At 41.0% G+C, this 19,743-nt stretch overlaps 1 protein-coding gene across 4 annotated transcripts in view; it reads left to right on the top strand.

Moving 5' to 3' along the window:
- The first annotated feature begins 11,104 nt into the window (after positions 1-11,104).
- The window catches only part of GPAM (glycerol-3-phosphate acyltransferase, mitochondrial), a 44,267-nt gene continuing 35,628 nt past the window's right edge, over positions 11,105-19,743 (top strand). For 2 of the 4 annotated variants that reach the window (XM_082673342.1, XM_082673339.1), the window contains exons 1-6: positions 11,105-11,212; positions 11,646-11,698; positions 13,024-13,154; positions 14,310-14,432; positions 16,653-16,726; positions 19,239-19,352. In XM_082673342.1, the coding sequence (XP_082529468.1) occupies positions 11,662-11,698; positions 13,024-13,154; positions 14,310-14,432; positions 16,653-16,726; positions 19,239-19,352 (479 nt within the window). In that variant the 5' untranslated portion in view covers positions 11,105-11,212; positions 11,646-11,661. The remainder of the gene's footprint in view (positions 11,213-11,645; positions 11,699-13,023; positions 13,155-14,309; positions 14,433-16,652; positions 16,727-19,238; positions 19,353-19,743) is intronic. The other 2 variants (XM_082673341.1, XM_082673340.1) reach the window with 2 other exon arrangements.

The following is a 19,743-nucleotide window of genomic DNA, read 5'->3' as shown; positions in this document are numbered from 1 at the left end:
AGTTGGGGTGGGAGAGGAATGGGAAATCTGCTTCCTATCTCCCTGTCAAGCTTGGATACATGCCTTCCCCAAGACCCGTGAGTCCTGAGCCCCCAAAACTCTAGGTTCATATATCTCTCCTTGAATACTCCTGTTCCTAGAGCTACCCTTGTCCAGGACTCTTGACAGTTGTCATAGCCATTCATACCTTCCTTTGTTAGTAGGTAATTAACCATGTTGTATTTAGATATTTGACAAATAGATCTTAAGAATCTGTATTGTACAAGGTACTGTTAGGTGCTAGGAATACAAAGGAAAGGAATGGGAGAAATCAAGACGGACATTCAAGAGGGAGAGGCAGATCTTAAATGGCTAATTCTACAATTAATTAATATTCAATTATAATTGTGATAAGTCCCTTGGGGAAGAAGCATATGATATGGGGCCTGCCTTAGTCTGAGGGTCAAAAAGTTTTTCATGAGGAGGTGAGATCTGAGCTACGTTATGAAGCATGAGTTGGAGAGAAAAAAGGGTTGTGCTCTCTCTGCCGGCAGAGAAAGCAGTTTGTGCAATGGAAGAGTAAAGCCCGTTTTTCCTGGGGACTGAAAGAAAGAAAGGGTGACTGAAGTTGGAGAAAAAGAGGGCAAGTGGGAGGAGATGAGGGTGGAGAGATTAACAAGGGTGGAATGTGCCAAGCATTGGCAGTTCTAAAAACTATAAGGAATAATTGAAAAGATTTTAATCAGTCGGAGTGGGGATCAGGCAGAGAAATGGGGGTGTTTGACATCGTCAGTATTGTACTTTCAAATGTTCATCCTGGCTGATATGTGGGGTGTTTGGGAGGGTGGTGCATAGAAAGCAGACATGAGGAGTCCAGGTACTAAGCTGCTGTGCCGCCCAGGGAAGATGGTGGTGGCCTGGAATAAGACAGTTCACGTAGAGAGGAAGATAAAAAGATGATGAGTTTAAAGCTATCTAGAAGGTAAAGTTGCCAGAAGTTAGTATTCGATTGGATGTGGGAAGCAGTTAAGAATGACTCCTAGGTTCCTGGTCTGCTAAGGACAGAGTGTGGAATGAGAGTGAAGGAGGGCTTTGAACCAGCAAAAGATGCCAAGAAAGAACATTCAGGTAGGTAGAAAGAAATCCAGCAGGACATGGGGTTGTGAAAGCTGAGGAAAGGCTTACACCCAGAGCTTGAACTTGCTCCACGAGCCATCAGTACGCAATAATCTGCCATCAGGTTATACAACAGTGGAAGAAAGGTCCCGGGTAAGTCTGGGCATGAAGAATCTAGCCTACATCAGGATCCCTCTCCCAGAAGACAAGGTGCTTTGTTTACAGTCAGCATCTCAGCTCCACAAACCATGTTGGATCATACGTTCAAAGAACCAACAGCGGTTTTCAGAGAAGTGGTCTTAAGCAATATTTGGGAAGAAAAGTTTTTCCTAAAAGACAACATCTTCAGAGATGCAATTCTAGGCACAACAAGGACAAACTTTTGTGATGTCATCTAGGGTAGTCTGGCCTGTTAGAGGCTCCTGAATCCCTTCATTCCAGATTGGGGCCTTTGCTTTATCCAGCCCAACCAGAAGTTTCACTGAGGTTGTTCTGATAGTCATTAGGGTTGTTCATAAATGTTTAGTTACCTTGTTTTGAGCACATGGTGGGATTACACCACCTCTTGCTTCACTCTCTTGCTTTATATGATGTTTTAGCTAATGAAATGGGAACAGAAGTGATGTGTGGATTAAGAGCCAGTGCATGGTTCCCTATACTCTCTGGTCCCAGCCCCAGCAATCAAGGAAGCAAGTGTTAAGGTGGAGCCTCCCTTAGTGACCTTATAAGCAGAGCCCCTGTAATAACCTGCAGTCTCCATGTAGCATAGGCAAATAAACTTTGTTGTCTCAAGACTCTGAGACATTTGTTACTGAATCATAACCTAGCCCATCCTGACTGATACAGAGACATTCTTCCCAGAACAAAGTAAACTTAATGGTTGATATGAGTTCCAAAGATTTTAGGATAAATTCTTCAGTAGGATTCAAGCTCAAAGGAATAGGACCTCTCTTTTGTCTTCAGAGTCTATGCAAGAGGAGACTAACAACAATCATAATAATAGCTACTATCTAGTAAATCTCACCATCTGGCAGGCAATCTGCTAATTATCTGTATACATTATTCCATTTTACCTTAAAATAACCCAGTAAGTGAACATTAGCAAATCTACTTTTAAAATGAGAGAATTTGGGGGCTCAGAGAGGTTAAATAACTTTCTCAGGGTCACACAGCTGGTAGATGGCAGACCATGATTGGAACCCAGGTTGTCAGGCTCCAAAGCCCTGTCACAACTCTCAGACATTCTGCTGGAAGAACTCAGGGTTAGTCCACTTATGTCCCAACTAGCAGCAGCTCAGTTTTTAAGCCAACCACCTCTTAGTATCACTACCCTCAGCTCCTTCATGGAGTGGGTTTTAACATAAAGATAAGCTTTTCAGACCTGGGATCTGGTGGCCCAGTCCTAACTCCCAGGCTCTCACCTATGCTGGCTGAGTAACGCTATCAGTTACATGTTTGGGCTCTAGAATCAGATGGATCTGAATTCAAATCAGGGTTCTTCCACATACCTCTCCCTGTGCCTCAGTTTTCCCATATGGAAAATCAGGGTAATAACAGTTCCTAGCTCATGGGGCTGCTGGGACGATGGGTACCTTATTTGCCTATTTGCTCTCAGATCCAATCCCCATCCTTCTCTGCTCTACTTTATGTCTGGGGAGGGGCTGGGTGGGTGGGTGAGGTAGCCCCCTGCAAATTCATTCCTTAGATTCCCCTGCAGTTTGCTTCAGCCAGTAGGAGGGCTGGCAGACGAGGCCAGAAAGAGGTATAAGCCAGGGAGGGTATCCCCCTCTTTCTCAGGGGGCATCTCCAGCGGTGGCAGCTCTGTGATTTCGGCTCCCCCTAGGCAGCCCCTCTCTCCTTGGTCCCAGCTGTTGCCTAGGGGCTGTGTTAGCACCTGGCTTTGTCACTCCAGCCCTAGGGAGGGTAGTGATCTTCCATTGTTGCTAATCTCTAGGCTGCCTCACTATCCCCTTTTGTCCTTTCAGTTCTTCTAAGACCTTTCTAAGTAGAATTCTGTATTAAAGTCCACTAGCGGCTGTCTAGCACAGGCTATTTTTCACACAGCACCATGCCTGATACAAAGCATTGCTTGAGATAATGCCTATGGAGTGCTAGAACAGTGCCTGGCACGTAGTAAGTGCCCAATAAGTGGTAGCTTACAAAATGTACTTACCTCTTGCCTAGGTTCTCTGAGGCCAGTTTGCAGCAGGTAGGCCCCTGCCCACATCATAGCTCCTGAATCAATGCCCATTTCTCCTCCTTCTGGGCTGTCCAGGTCCATAGACCTGGGTTTGTTTTGATGCATTCTTTTCTAATCTTTATAAGGTAAAGGGCATGTGGATTCCGCCACGACATGTATGACATGTCACCATTTTATTTCTCATTTTTCAAACTTCTTACTACGGCTTAAAAAGCCCTGCTCTATCTGGCCCCTTCCGTCTTCCCAACCCCTTCCTCTGCCACATCCCCTTCACTCCCTCCAGCCTGCACTGGCCTTTGTTCACTTCTGTCTGCCAAGCTCTGTCCTCCTTCAGGGCTTTGGCAGGTATAGTTCCCTCTTTTTGGAAAGATCTTTCCTGGTCTCCTTTCATATCCTTCTCACACCCCAGCCTCAAGGTAGCTGCTCCTCCCTTAGAGAGGCCCTTCCCATCACCTTATCTAATGTTGGTCACCTCTGTTATTCTCTGTGACAGATGCTGTTGGATCTTCACTGCAGTTTCCAAAACTTGTCATGATTTTATTTGTTTGCTTGTTTATTACTCTCCCTACTGTCTCCCTCCCAACATTCCATAGGCTGTTAGACTATTAATTCCATGAGGGCAGGATCTATGTGTGACAGCCTCATCTGTGTAACCTCAGTGCCTGAAAAAGATGCTCAGCACAAAGCGGGCTCTCAGTCAATGTGTTATGCATGAATTGATGTTGAATTAATCTGTCTCCAAACTGCTCGTGTCAAGGGTCCCTAGAAGTCCAACGGTGATCAGTGTTGGGACTCCCCTCCTCTCCCTTTCCCTGGCACATGTGTTGTGAGCCAGAGGCCCTGGCTCTGTTCAGGCTGGCCCTCTTCACCACTGTTCCCTGCCTACACCCTGCACGGTGTGTGGAGCTCTGTTTTCCCAACTTGCTCAGCCACCGGGACCTTCACCGAGGCTCCCAAGACTCTCTATTCTCTCCATAGTGCTTCCACTTTCACCCTCCTTCTGAAGATCTGCCACCTCTAGGGCCTACATTGGAGCGATCTCCAATCAGATCCATGAGCGGAGTCCTCCATCCTGAGCCCCTTCTCAGCACCTGGGCCTTCCTGGCCTCTACTGCCTCAGATAACCTCTCCCTGTCACACAGTCCAGCTTGATTCCACAGAGGAAGCGAAGGCCCGTTCAGGTTTTGTCTCCTCTGGTGACCAAAGACAGTCAATAGTTTCTCATTTTTTGTCTTTCAGTAACAAAAAGGCTGCTAATGGCCATGACTTAGCCTCTTTCAACAGAACCTCAGGACTTAAACCACAGAGCCTGGCTACACTCCTGGGAGAAGGAAAAATAACTTTCCTTTTTAAGAATAAATTAACAGTTGTAAACAAAAGAAATTGACTTGGAAGCTAATTTCTTAATTACTGCTCTAGCAGTTACTGGTTCAGTGCCCTGCTTCCAACTCTAGAGCTGGTGCCCTGCCCTGAGGCCCTGCTTGTGGCTGAAAGCCTGGAACCCTACCTAGTTCCCACTGGCCTTGCTTCCTGGGGTGGGTGCATCAGCTTTGCCATGCAGCCCACACAGTAGAAGATGCCAAGCCAGCTCTCCCAGAAGCATGACTGCCTCCTGCTTGGCTTATTTGAAGTTTTTGGCTTAATCTACTATGAAGCAGTTTTCAGTCAAATTGAAGTACCTGTTCTGTCACACATGTGGTAAAAGTGAGTCAGAGGGGATTCCATTCTCTTCTGGCCTAAGGTACGTTCTAAATGGCAGGCTCCCAGGTCACGTCCATTGCCATCCCCCAGCGTGATATACTGGCAGGGACTATTTCTCAATGCTCTTTTCCTCCCATATGTTTGAGTTATTCTAGCAGCTGGAATCACTGTGCTTAAAAATTAAATATGAGTCAGGAATGCAATTTGTCTGTGAGTAACAGAAAAAAAAGATTTCAGTGGCTTAAAATCCAGAGGTGTGTGATTGGTAATGTGGGGTTTGGACATTAAATTACAGAGCAAATGGGGGAAAAAAGTGAAAAAGAAGCAGGGCCAGCTGTATCTGTTCCCTTTTACTAGGAAAGAAACACTTCTCCAGAAATCCTCAAGTTTGATTTTCTCTTAGGTGTCACTGCCCAGAACTGGGTCATAAGACCATCTTGGCTGCAGGGGACAGTTAGACTGTTAGAGAACAAGATTATCATAATTAACTCAGATACTTTGATTCACTCTTTTCTCGGGGCTGGGCAAGAGATCACTCCGAATAAAATCAGGCTTCTAATAGCCAGGACCCCACAAGGAATGGGTATTGGACAGACAGGTCTCATTGCCTGCCCCAAATCTACTGAGTTGTAGAAGCCACAGGCTACTGAACTTGAGGCTGATTTTTGAATCTTTTGGGACACAATTATCAAACAGTTGTGTGTAAGTCTCCTAGGCTATCTTATCCTATGCTGCCTGGCGGGCGGTAGGTGTTCTATACATATTTATTAAATAAATGAATGAAGAAAACAAATCTAGAGGAAAGTGGATGATGAGAACAGCATAGATTCAGTAAGTCAGGCCAAACTTTATATCCTTTAAAAGTTTTTGATGGAGTAACTGTTGTATTTGAGATCAGGGCATGTCATAGATATTTTGTCATTGGATTTCGGCAAGTCAGTTGACACTCATAATATTCTTGCAGAGATATATATTCCTCATAATATTCTTGCAGAGAAAAAAAAGCACACATCACAATTTGACGGATGTAGCTGAAGCAAAACTTAGTGAGAAGTTTATAGCACTAATATATTTGTATTAGAAAAGAAGACAGGTCTCAACTCAAATCACTGATCTCAGGGTGGTATTCCAAGGTGTTGAGTCCCAGCCTTTATAAGGTGTGTTTTCACCATCATTCAGTTCAGAGTACTTTCTAATTTTCATTCTGATTTATTTATTCTTTAAATGGTGGGGTGTTTATTCTGTTTGTTTTTGTTTTTTAGAAGCATGTTAGTTTCCAAATATTTGGAGATTTTCCAGATACCTCTAAGTTAATGATTTCTAATTTTCATTGTGGTCAGAGTATGTTTTATGTGATTTGAATCCTTATAAACCTATTGAGACTTGTTTTATGGCAGGTTTTACCAAGACACGTTCCGTATTCACTTGAAAAAATGATATCCTATCTATCGTGTAGTGTTCTATAAATGTCAATTAGGCCAAGTTGGTTGACAGTATTGTACAAGCCTTGTATATCTTTACTGATTTTCTGCCTAATTGCTCAGTTATGGAAACAGAGGTGCTGAAATTACTGTTTATAATCATGGATTTTTCTATGTCTCCTTGAAAGTCTGTCCGTTTTTGATTCATATATTTGGAAGCTTTGTACTAGATGCATGAATATTTAGAATTGTTTCTTCCCCTTGATGGATTGACTCCTTTATCATTATGAAATGATCCTCTTTATTTCTGGTAATATTCTTTGTATTGAAATCTACTTTGTATGATATTAATATAACCACCCATATTTCTTCTGATTATCATTAGCATGGTACATTGTTTTTTAATCGTTTAACTTATTTGTCTTTATATTTAAAGTAATTTTTTTTTCTTTTTATAGATGGCATACAGTTGGTTCTTGCTTTTTTCTCCAGTCTGACAATCTTTGCCTTTTAACTAGGGTGATTACTTATATGCATGAATTTAAATCTACCATCTTGCTATGTGTTTTTTCTTTCTCAATCCATTTTTCTCTCCTTTCTCCTCATTTACTGCCTTCTTTTGGATTCGAGTGACTTTTTTTTTTTTTTTAATGATTCTGCTTTATTTTCTTCGTTGATGTATTAGCTACAACTCTTTGTTTTACTTTTACGGCAGTTGTTTTAAGAGTTGGAGTATACATCTTTACCTTCTAGTATATTACACCACGTTATGCTTAGTATAAGAATATTACAACAACAGATACTTCCCCCTTTCTGGATGTTGTGCTGTCATCATACATTTTATTTCTACATATATTATAACCCCCCCCAATATTGTTTTCATTTTTGCATTAAGCTATTATCTTTTAAAAGAGTTTTAAAAGGGAAAAAATTATTTACCTACAGATTTATGATTTCTTGAGCTCTTAATTCCTTTATGTAGATTCAAATTTCCATCTGGCTGTATTTTCCACCTGAAGGAGTTTCTTTTAACATTGCTTGTAGTGTCTGCTGGTGGTGAATTCTTTCAGCTTTTGTGTGTCAGATATGTCTTTATTTTGTCTTGTGTTTGAAATACATGTTTGGGGAAAGAATCCTAAACTGACAGTTTTCTTTCTGAGTACTTTAAAGATGCTGCTTCACTGTCTTCTCATTTGCATATTCCTGATGAGAAGTCTCCTGACATTCTGATCTTTGTTCCTCTGCACTGTAATGTGTCTTTTTTTCTCTGTTTTTAAGATTTTTCACTTTATCACTGGTTGTAAGCAATTTAATTGAGACGTTCTTTGGTACAGTTTTCTTCTTGTTTCTACTTAGAGTTTGTTGAGCTTCTTGGATTTGTGAATTTATAGTTTTAATCAAATATGGGAAGTTTTCAGCCATTATTTTTTCAAATATGTATTTCTGATATTTCTCCTTTTCTTCAGGGATGCCAGTTGCATATATATTAAGCTCACTGATACTCTGTTCATTTCTAGTTTCAGTCTTTACTTTTTTCTATTTGTGTTTCATTTTGGATAGTTTCTATTGCAACATTTTCTGGTTCTTTTTTTTTTTTCCAGTAACGTCTAACTTGCTGTTCATCCTGTACAAGTGATGTGTGCATGTGTGTGTGTTAAAAATCTCAGACAATGGTTTTATAATATCTAATGTTTGATTTGGGTCTTTTTTAAGTTTTCCACATCTCTGCTTAACTCAATCTTGCCTCTACTTTCTTGGACTTACAGAATACAGTTGTAAGTATGTTTTAGTGTCCTTATTTACCAATTCTATCATCTCTGTCATTTCTGGGACTTTTTCAGTTAATTAATTTTTCTCCTCATTGTGGTTCATTCTTTCCTGCTTCCTTTTGCATCCCTGATGATTTTTTTTTTTTTTTTTTTGCGGTATGCACACCTCTCACTGTTGTGGCCTCTCCTGTTGTGGAGCACAGGCTCTGGACGTGCAGGCTCAGCGGCCATGGCTCACGGGCCCAGCCGCTCCGCAGCATGTGGGATCTTCCCAGACCGGGGCATGAACCCATGTACCCTGCATTGGCAGGCAGACTCTCAACCACTGCGCCACCGGGGAAGCCCATCCCTGATGATTTTTGATTGGAAGAGTAACATTGTGAATTTTACATTGTTGGGTGCTAGATATTTTTGATATCCTTTAAGTATTCTTGTACTTTGTTTTGGGATATTTTGTTCTTGTGAAGTTTGATCCTTTGGGGGCTGCCTTTTAAGATTTGTTAGGTAGGTCCAGAGAAGTTTTACTCTACGGTTAATTTTACCCCACTACTGAGGCAAGACTTTTTGAGTTGCGAATTATGGGATTTTCCAGGCCTTATTCCTGGTCCCATATGTTCACTGGTTATCTTTTCACTCTGCCTTGTGGGAAGAGGCACACCTCTCTGGTACTCTACTCCCAATTCCAGCTGTTTTGGCCTTCCTGGTCTCCCAGTTCTAGCTTCTCAATTCAGAAAGTCTACCTACCTCTTCCTGGATTACCCCTGTCTGCGCTATAGCCTGGCAACTCTTTCTAGGCAGTAGGCTGAGACAATCATAGTGCTTAACCTCATTCACTTCCTTTCCCTTATGGACCACAGTCCTGCACTGCTTGCTGTTTTATACATTTTGCTTTTTAAAAAAAAATTTTTTTTATTGTTGTTGTCATCTTAGGAGAGTAAATTCAATCCTTCAGTCCTTGTTGCTCCACCTTGGCTGACTAGATTGGATCTGGATTACTATAAGTTATTGTGGTTCTGTTGATAAAAGACTGCCTAGGGTGTCACTTGCTTCCAAAACAGTTCTCATTTAGTAATCTGTGCACTGCAGTCCACATCTCCTCCAAGTACCGTAAACTCTTGTGCAGTGGGTGTTGCAGAAGAGTTGCCTACAAATGAAGTTTATATAAGAACCTAATTTTCCCCTCTGGCTTACACTTTAATTCCCCTGGTGCTCTACATCATTTCTCATTACTTTCTCTTTAACAGTGACTTCACATCCTGTGACTTTCCTGTATTTTCTCCCCTCCTTTTCTTTTTCTTTCTTTCTTTCTTTCTTTTTTTAATGTCAGGGGTCAGTAATCTGTATACAAATTTCATGATATTTTGGGATGAGAATTCATCTTATTCTAGTCATCATAGGCCTTAAATACTTAGGTGTGTGCTTAGAGCTAAGGTGTGTGAGGGGGCGTTGAATAAAGACAGGGTCCTTGACTTCAAGAAGCTCAAAATCTTTTTTTAAATGAATAACAATTCCTGCTGTTTTGAATTGTCTTGGGATGGATTTACAAACAGAAGTAGGAAGTGCCAGAGAAAGAACTCTTGTTTTACTTCTTGTTCCTTAGCTTCAACAAGTAGTTACTGTGTTTACTGTTATGTATTTACTATAACAAAGTATCATAGTGTTACCTAAGAAACAGGCACTGGGACTTCCCTGGCCGTCCAGTGGTTAAGGCTTTGCCTTCCAATGCAGGGGGTGTGGGTTGGATCCCTGGTGGGGGAGCTAAGATCCCATGTGCCTTGTGGCCCCAAACCCAAAATGTAAAACAGAAGCGATATTGTAACAAATTTAGTAAAGACTTAAATGACAGTGTGTTTATGGAGGGCTGGAGACATCAGGGAAGGCTTGGAGTCCTAGTTCAACACAGAACTTGTCAAATTTAGCTGAGAGAGGTGTGAGCACAGTTAGGAGTATGAGGGCCCAGGGCTTGACAAGGGACGATGGGAGAGGCTGAAGCAGGGGCTCTTGATGGAGAACAGTGGGAAAAGTAGAGGCCTCTCTGTGTAAGCCTTAGATGCCAGGCTCAGGCATTTGGACTGTGGGAGCTGTGGATGGTTTTTGATGGATGGACATGGGCAGAGATTATTTGGAAGAGAGGGTTAGGGTTCATGTGTGCAGAGGAGATGAGGACTGGTGGCAGAGGCGTGACGGCGGGGATTATGCCTTAACGATCTTTGTACCGTCTGCTAGTTCATAGTTAATGCTTGTTGCTTAAGTGCATGTAAAAGGTTATCTTTTCCCTTCTAAATTGCTAATCTCTTGATAACCACTGGCCTTGTCAATGGTACGACAAATACTGTGAAAGAAACTCTTTGTGCCCCTTGTTAATTTGTTTCAAGGACCAAAGGCAGAGAAATTTGGACTCGGGCTCGTCCAAGCCTTATTTATTTCTCTTTTAATTCCTTATATTCTTCCTTTAGGAAAAGGCACTCAGCCACTGTTTGGAAAACTACACAACAGGGTCATTCCCAATCCCTACCTCTCTCATGCCCAATAAATTCTGCAGTCTTACAAATCTCATAAAAAGCCCACGTGCAGGCTCCCAGGACAGCCGGGCGGAGATACAAACTTCTAGAGGAACAGAGCTCACACAACGCAGATGCACCCACACTCACGTGACTCAGCGCCCAGGCAGAATCACCGCGCGTTTAGGCAGCACACGCCGTACCTGGCCACACAAACACACTTGCGGGCACACCTTCTACTCTCGGACCTATCCCCAGTGCACGAGGCCACGAGCCGCGCAGAGCCCCGGCCGCTGGGCCCTGGCGCCTAGCCCCAGCCCTGGCCCTCCCGGAAGTGGCTGGCCCTCGTCTGCGCTCGTCACCCCCAGGCGCCGATTGCGTCATCATGGCGCGACGTTGCAGCAGCGCCGGCGGAGGCTTGAAGTGCGGGCAGCTGCAGAGGAGAAGCCGGCGGAGCCGAGGGTGCGAGCGGCCAGGGCGGGAGCGGGCTGAGGGAGGCTGCTCGCGCCGGGAGCGCCGGGACAGGTGCGTGGTCGCCCTCTCACCGGGCCCGGCGCTACTCCAGCAAGCTGCCGGGCGGTCCGCTCCCCCCGGCCCTCTCCCTCGAGCTCCCGGATTCCCCCTGAGAGATGGGCCCGGCTCGTGCCGGCGTGGGGGTCGGGCTTTTTCTCTCCCCGGGAGACCGGGCTGCGGCAGGTTTCCCCTGGGCGAGAGGGAAGTCCCTGTGGGCTCAGTCCCCCGCGCACCCGAAGGGCACGTGGAGTCATTGGCTTTGGCGTTGAGGCAGCAAGCGTGCTCTGGGAGCAGCTGGTGTTGGGGACAGTCCGTTGACAGATGACCACTGATTGAACTGAGCACTCACTGTGCGTCAGACACTGTGCCAGGCGTCTTAGGGGTATTATCCAGTCCTCCCAGCAACCCAGGAGGTAAGATTTATCATATCATGCCCATTTTCCAGATGGGGAAACCAAGGCATGGAAGTTAACCAACTCGTCCAAAGTCACACAGATGGTAAGCAGGGGGGATTCGAACTCTGATCTGTTTGGCTTCAGAGCTGGCCCTCCTGCCTCTGTCGCTTTTAAAACCCACAGTTGGCTCCCCTCAGCCCACAGCCTGGCGCCTCCAGGATTCTCTTTTTTTTTTTTTTTACGGGGGGGTGTACTTTTCAACCTTGGACAAACGTGGGGAGGGAGGGGTGAAGCGTGGACTTCCTATTGGCACAAGACTGTTTCCACCTCTCGTCCTGCCCTCATCACAGGGGCCAGACGAGTCTTCATTTTCCCAGGCAGCAGCTGGCTCTGCTGGTTGTAGTTACATTCTGCACCTGAAACTGATAGCTGAGTTTTATATTATAATACAGAAGAGCTTTCCTCCCAGGTGCATTGCTTTACTATTCCCTCCCCTCGCCTATTATGGTAGATTGCTACTCACATAAAATTGTTAAGAATGTGTATAGTCATGCTGAGGATAACAGTTACCACTGTAAATCCACATGGGGATTGTAAAGAAATCGGCATCTGCCCTCCAAGGAACACTGTTAACTTGGACATGACCTTTCAGGGTTTTAAAGGACTAATTTAAGGCCAGGTGAGAAATAGTCAAATGCTAAAATAATTTGAGAATTATGTTAGAAAATTCTTATATTTTAAGTTAATATCTATTTTCTTTAGCAGTTCACTGTTAGTGAACATTTTTTCCTAGGGTAGGAAAAGGCTTATTGAAAAGATATGAAAACTTATAAATCAGATATTTTAGAACAGTGTACTTTTGTCTTAGAGCTGTGTAGATGTATTAAAATTGCAAACATCATTTCATTTAAGGCAGCACAGAAAATTCAGAGCTTAATTCAGTTGAAGTGGGAAACTTGAGAGGTGCTCTCATTACCGTTACCCATTTTACATTGCACAGTGTGTATGACGAAGAATTCCCAGCACATAATTTTTCAAAAGTATGTACTTGTGTGCATACATGTAACTTTAATTTAATAAATGCGTATCTTCATACTTCCAGGAACTATTCAGTTACACAGGTGAAATAATTGTTTGTCACATACCTGAAATCAGCTGTTATTGACCCTCATGAATTCATAGCTGTTTTGTTCATGAAGTCCAAAGATAACGAATGTTGTTTTTTGTTTTTTTTAAAAATCAGGATGGCCTGGATTCATATATACACATCAAAGTCCTTTTTTACACATTGACTAAACATGGGGAAGTCCTCCATAGTTCATTTGACATCCTATCATGGGGCAAAATAATATAGAAATCAGAATTTTGAGTTCTAGTATTTGCTCTCTGGATCCCTCATTAACTTATACGGTATACATTTTTTTATAGCGCATGATTTGGGAGTTACGCTTTGTGACATGGATGAATCTGCACTGACCCTTGGCATGATAGATGTTTCTTATTTGCCCAATTCATCTGAATACAGTATTGGTCGATGTAAGCATGCAAGCGAGGAATGGGTAAGTTTAAGATACAGGTTAAAAGCATTCAGCCTAAAGATGTTCATTTCAGTGTGTATGAAGGTGGAAACACTGGAAGCAACAGAAATTCAAATAGAGGTTAATAGCTACAGAAACTACCTCCAGCTGTTAGAAGATTTGTTTATGAAGTCTAATATTTAAAAATTCTTATGATATTATGTTATTGGGAAGAGAAAATTGAGTAGGAAATTTAAGTACAGTGATTATGTTAAAAAGCAATAGGAAAAAAAACCTATTAGTTGTTTTGGGTGGTGTAATTATAAAGAGATTTTTTTTTCTTTTCGTATCTGTTTTCCATGATTGCATTTCACAAGTGTGAATTTTGTAATGGAAGTAAACTTTATTTCAAAAATTGAAAATAGGAGATTTTAGTATGTATCTCAATCCAAAGGGCATGCTTTTTTTTTTTTGTATTGTTTTCCCTATGTCAATATAACATGGCATGTTTTAAATGTTTCCTGAGCACTATCTGCTTTAGATAAAAAATGATGTTGGAGTTTTGGGTGGTTTTTTGGTTTATTTTTGAGAATGTGTTATCAGTGGGATTTGAGCAACTGATGAACTCAAAGTTAAGAGAAAATTATTTAAAACAGAAGAGCAGAGTTTGACCCTAATTGGATAGTATGGCTATAATTTAAATTCCAGACTTTAAACTCTCTTGTTAGGATAAAGGAATATTATATAAGTTTACCTTGTTTTTCATTTAAAGTAAAATATTTTAAACCGTATTATAACAACTTGTTTACTCTGGGTAAGGCTTTTGTCGTTCTTTTGTGGGAGTGTGTGATTTAAGAGGGAGTGAGGTGAATTGTTAGCATAGGGCTCCCGGAGTCTGACTTTATTCCTTCTGCTACTGTCAGAAGGCTATCTGACCTTTTATAACTTAGTTTTTAAACCTTTGAATGCTGCTTTGAGTGTTGCCAGCTATTGCTATTCTTAGGTGCTCAATTTTTGCTTATGTTCGCAGTGTTGGTCGTAGAGGGAGCACCTTGAATGAAAAATCACTCTGAGAAACACATGCCACCAAAAAGAAAATGTCAGAAGTTTCTCTTCTATCTGAACTAGCTTAGAGATCAAGTGGACAAGTATAATTTTCTTGTTACTGACACACTATTTTTTCTTAATATTTATTAGGGTGAGTGTCGTTTCAGACCGACTGTCTTCAGATCTGCAACCTTGAAGTGGAAAGAAAGCCTAATGAGCCGGAAAAGGCCCTTTGTAGGAAGATGTTGTTATTCCTGTACTCCCCAGAGCTGGGTAAGAATGCTGCCTTTAATACCTTTGTTGACCTTTAATAAACAGAGTGAAATATGTGACACAGGTTTCCAACTTTGTGTGAATTTTATTATTGTGTAGTCTTAATGGACTTAATGCATTTTTAGAACTTAGGCCCATCTTTATAAACCAAATATTCCAAGTAAAGATGTTGACTCAGTTTTTCTTTCCATTCATTTATTCAGTGAATGTTGGTCTAATAGTTGATGCCAGGCTATATTTTGTTTTGTTTTTTCATTTTAATGTGACTTTAGAGGGAGAGTAGATCTTACTTTAAGATAACCCTTCCAAAGAGTTGGTGGGAACCTTCATGTAACTTCAAGATGTTGCAATTTAGCACTGAAAGTTAAAGTCCTAGCAAGATGGATGAGAGAGAGAGAGAGTGCGCGCGCCCGCGAGAGAGAGCTCACACATGAGCGTGGAGCAGGACAGAATAAGAAATTAAAGCAGTGGCTTTGCCCTTTTGCTAAGTGTCTGTTCCTGCGGTGGAGGGAGTGAGGGGTTTCGGTTGACTCTGTGATAGGGAAGGATGGTTACTAGAATGTTATGATGAAGATTTAGGAAGGAGTGTGCATGTGCTTGTTGTTCGTATTTGATGGAAAAAACAAGCCATACAAAATCTTCCACATTAGAGTGTAGTGTTTGGGAAGAGTCGATTGGATGAGAAGTATGCTTCTGAGGGCATTTTGCCAGAGGGATGAGTTAGCACAGGAATGTAGACTCTAATGTGGCTGTGTTCTAAGGCAGTAGACTTACCTTTTAAAACATATAACTGGATGGTAAGCTCTCTCTGGGATGGGCCAGTTACCAGGACATGTAAGTGCCATTTATTAACCCTGCAATTTATAGAAGTTGCTTATAACCTGTGTGAACAGCTAACAGTGCTGTGAGAATTCTCCACTCAGGTTTGGCTTGGCAGAAAGTCTTGTATAAGGAATTTACTAATCTGAGAGAGATTTGTGTGATACCCAAGCAGTTTATGTTAAATATTCAGGTCTGCTCAAGAATATCTTGATAGAAATATTGTTCCTCTTAAATCACAAGTGCCTTGTTGCAAGATTATGGTGGAAGTGAAGGATCATGGACATTTTCTAGTCTAGGAGTAAGGCCAGTTCAGATTAATAGGCCAGTAGAAATAAAGATTTAAATAGATCATGTGGCTTTTCTTTTTAGATCTGGCATCTCATCTAATTCTAATTTTGAATGCTTAAAAGATCAAAACAATACCTTAACTCTAATGTGTTCTTCAGTCAGAAGAGAGTGTAAGAAATTATTTGGTGGTGGTGATGGTCTGGGGTGGGGATAGGTGAGTAGTATAACAGATAATTGATTTTTGCCTACGTATAGTACCTGATAGAGCTAAACTTGATCTTATATTCTTCCATGGCATGTTTTTCTAAAATAATTTTTGTTTGACAGTATTTTTGTAGTAATTTTTTGACATTTGCTACCCTTTCTATGAAATCCTATTTTCCTTTTCTCTAAGGAGATATCACTTAAGTATTTTGACATCTTTTATTGCGGGTACATTGTGCTTTCTCAGCATTTATTTGTGGAAAGTTTACCTTTTTGCCCCCATTGTTAAAGTTATGGCCTTTCTCTTTTTAGCAGAGCTATTTCTGGATTATCTTTCAAGATTACCTGTAAAGAGGGTGACCTTTAGCCATATGTTTTCTCATTAAGTAGACAGTCATTTTAGGGGAATAGAAAGACCACATTCTTTGAAGCAAGATCTGGAATTGAATCCTAAACTTCTGCAAGCCTCAGTTTTCCTATCTATAAAATGGGGATAATAATTCTTATGTGTCAGGATTATTGGGAGATTTAGTAATCTCACAATAACTACATGATACTTAGCATAGTATTTTTGTATTTTGAAAACACTGAAATCTCCAGTTTTCCTGTCAATGACTTAAGCTGTCTCTGGCTTTAACTCTTTTTGGTTGGGGATGGGGAGTAGGGCAGGAAAGTGAGAGACAGTAGTTCCTTTGAAAGCTGCTGATGATTAGTTTTGAGTTTGTGACCTTCTTAGAAGGCTAAAAAGTAGTTTTCAATAAAACACCATTTTTCTTCATCTCAGATTTTTGAAGCAATGCCTTACTTTATGCTTGAATTATAAAAGTCCTCAAGAACTAATAATGTGAGTCCTTCACCAGCAATCCAGTCATATATTTATGTCTAATTTTATTTTGTTTTATGTAGGATAAATTTTTCAACCCCAGTATCCCATCTTTGGGTTTGCGGAATGTTATTTATATCAATGAAACTCACACAAGGTAAAAAGACATTTCTTATACTTCTAATGCATGTCAAGAGAAAAATTCCATAATAACCAGTTAACACACTTTAAGATGAATCTCTTTATTTATTTTTTTTAGAGTTAATAAGATACTAACTTCTGACACAAAAGGCTTTATCTAAAAATTGGAACCTGAGAAGACCTATTGCTATTTCCTGCTGTAATTATATAATATTTTCATGAGCATGTATATATCACTTCTGGCTTTCTTTACCTTATTCAGATATTGATGCTGCAGCTGAAATGTGCCAAAATGTGACAGAGATATGTGTGAGGAGAGGTGTAGGTTTGAATGTCTTATGATCTATTATTATTTTATACCTCAAAGAAAATGTAACTTTTTGAAATCTACCTATCTACAGAGATTTGGAAGATATTTTTCTCTATTGAACAGATGTTCTTTGATTTATTATTAGCTTAAGACTTTTCTTAGAATTCTTACTTCCAAATTCCAGGCATATGGGGATAGGCTGTTAGGCATCAGAGTGGGAGAAAAGAGGCTTTGTTCTAAGTGAATTTAGTCTAGGGGATGAGGAAAGAGGGGGAATGTCTGCGAGACAAGAGAGAAACGGCAGCCAAAAATGCTACCAGTCCTTATAATTCTAAGATTAAATGCCTGGAGTAGGTCAGTAGTAGGCTCAGGTGATGAGAAATACACAAAATTCCATTAAAAAACTGATCCAAGAAGTCAAATACTTAAATTTTAAGTCTTTCTGATTTTACTACTCATATTTTGATGATGATATTATAAGTGAGCATGATAATATTTGGGTATAAAGTTTTTTTTTAAATAGAACTAAAGTCAAGGGATGTGTTTTTTCTAATTTCCATGCTACCCTTTCTTCTCTCTCTCTCTTGCTCTCAAGTTTAAAGGAAAGAGGAGAAATTTTTTTTTCCTTTGGTTGACATGATTAAGATCCTAAGCAAAAGAATCCCATTGAGTCTTTTCTTTATGTAAGTAGATATTTTACATACAAAACCGAGGAGTTCATTTGTGGTCCTCAGTTGGAGGCAGTTAAGAAAAAAAAGCATATGAGATACACATACACACACACACACACTTTTTAGCGTATGTTGTATTGACCAGGCAGTGTGGAACTATTCAGTGTAATAAGCTACCTGTGCAAGTGAGTTGGCTATTTAGCTCTTCTGTGTGTTGCATGAAGCATAGCCTAAACATTTTTACACACACACACACACACACACACACACACACACACACACACACACACACACACACACTGCTTTCAGTCCATTGTGAAGGGATTTCATCAAGAGTTTGGACTTTGTACATTCCAGTAATAGTTTTGAAAATATTCACTGATAGAAGAGTTTAGAATTAAACACTTAACATATTGGGCTAAGTTTTCAGAGAAATGAGACACAGGAAAGGAGGAAGAAAAAGAATGTCAGGAAGGAGAGATGAAGGAACTTTTTTTTTTTTTTTTTTGGTGGTACACGGGCCTCTCACCACCGTGGCCTCTGCCGTTGCGGAGCACAGGCTCCGGACACGCAGGCTCAGCGGCCATGGCTCATGGGTCCAGCCGCTCCGTGGCATGTGGGATCTTCCGGGACCAGGGCACAAACCCGTGTCCCCTGCATCAGCAGGCGGACTCTCAACCACTGCGCCACAAGGGAAGCCCCCTCAAATTACTTTTCCTCAATTGAAGGCTTTTTGGATCTTTTCAGAATTACTTTATAATTGAAATCTTCTACTGTTTATATGCTTATCATTATGGAGGACATGATAATGAGGCATTATATAATCATTACAAATGGTTTCAAATCACCACATAATGGAAGCTTGTAGCATTCTTATTCTAGATCCCTGTCCTTAACCCCCGTCCAGATAACACATAGTCACTGTCCCTGATGGGAGTATGTCCTGTTCCCTAGGTATGCTGAATGTGCTTTCAAAAAAGCTACCCAAACAGTAAGAACTTCCGGCTTCATAAGCGCAGAGCACAAATATTCAGACCACTGTCTAGTTTCCTTGACTTCTCTCAACTGATCAACTTTGTCAATTCAATTTGACAGTCAGTGATCACCTTAGAAGAATTACTGTAATAACAACAAAATAGCCCTTCATCGTAGGAAAAGACTCCCAAATTATTTTTTATGGCCCATAGCTATAGATATAAGCTATATAGCTTATATATAAAGCATTCAACATATTTGGTTTTTCAAATGGTATTAAAGTAAGATGCTTTTATTTCTTTTGTTTTTATATTTGGATTATTAGTTTGCGGAGTAACACTATTCAAGCATTAATACATAAATTCCAAGTTTAAGTTTTAGCTGAGAGTACATGAAGGAAATTAGAAATAAAACTGTCTGCATAGCATCCTGAACTACTTACTAAGGAGAATTTGCTACAGGAATAGATGAAATGAGGATTTGTTTTTACAGGAGGGGAACCTGTGTAGTTTAAGCAACTTGTTTTAGGTATTCCTAGAGTACTTCTCTGCTAAATCATTTTCACATTGCAGGCATCGAGGATGGCTTGCAAGACGTCTTTCTTACGTGCTTTTCGTTCAAGAGCGAGATGTCCATAAAGGCATGTTTGCCACCAACGTGACTGAAAACGTACTGAACAGCAGTAGGTAAGGGTGGGACGCTGCTGTAAAGGGGAAATGTAGGTATGGGTGGTGGGTGTAGGGAAGTAATTTCCTTTATCAACCTTTAGTTTCTCTGGGACTCTGTCTCAAGAGGTGTTTGTGTTTCCAAACGTTCAATGTTCAAGCTCCAGAAGAAAGCAAGGAAAGGCAAGAGAACAGATGGTTTTGGTGCCATGTGGGAATAGCAGTCTTGTTTCATGCATTAATAATTGAATGGGCTTCTAATAAATGAAAGGCGAGTTGGAGTTCAGATATGCACATATTTCCAGAGTTCTCTGTTAAGTGTTCTGTAATATGAATGTTTGGGACGATGCATTTCCTATTTTATAGCCAGAAGAGAAGCGAGTTTGATATTTCTGTCAAATAATTGTTAAGT

This window comes from Grampus griseus (assembly GCF_964374135.1).
Source record: "Grampus griseus genome assembly, chromosome: 16".
NCBI lineage: Eukaryota > Metazoa > Chordata > Mammalia > Artiodactyla > Delphinidae > Grampus > Grampus griseus.
The sequence above is the reverse complement of the archived record's forward strand: the minus strand, read 5'-3'. Positions and strand labels throughout refer to the sequence as shown.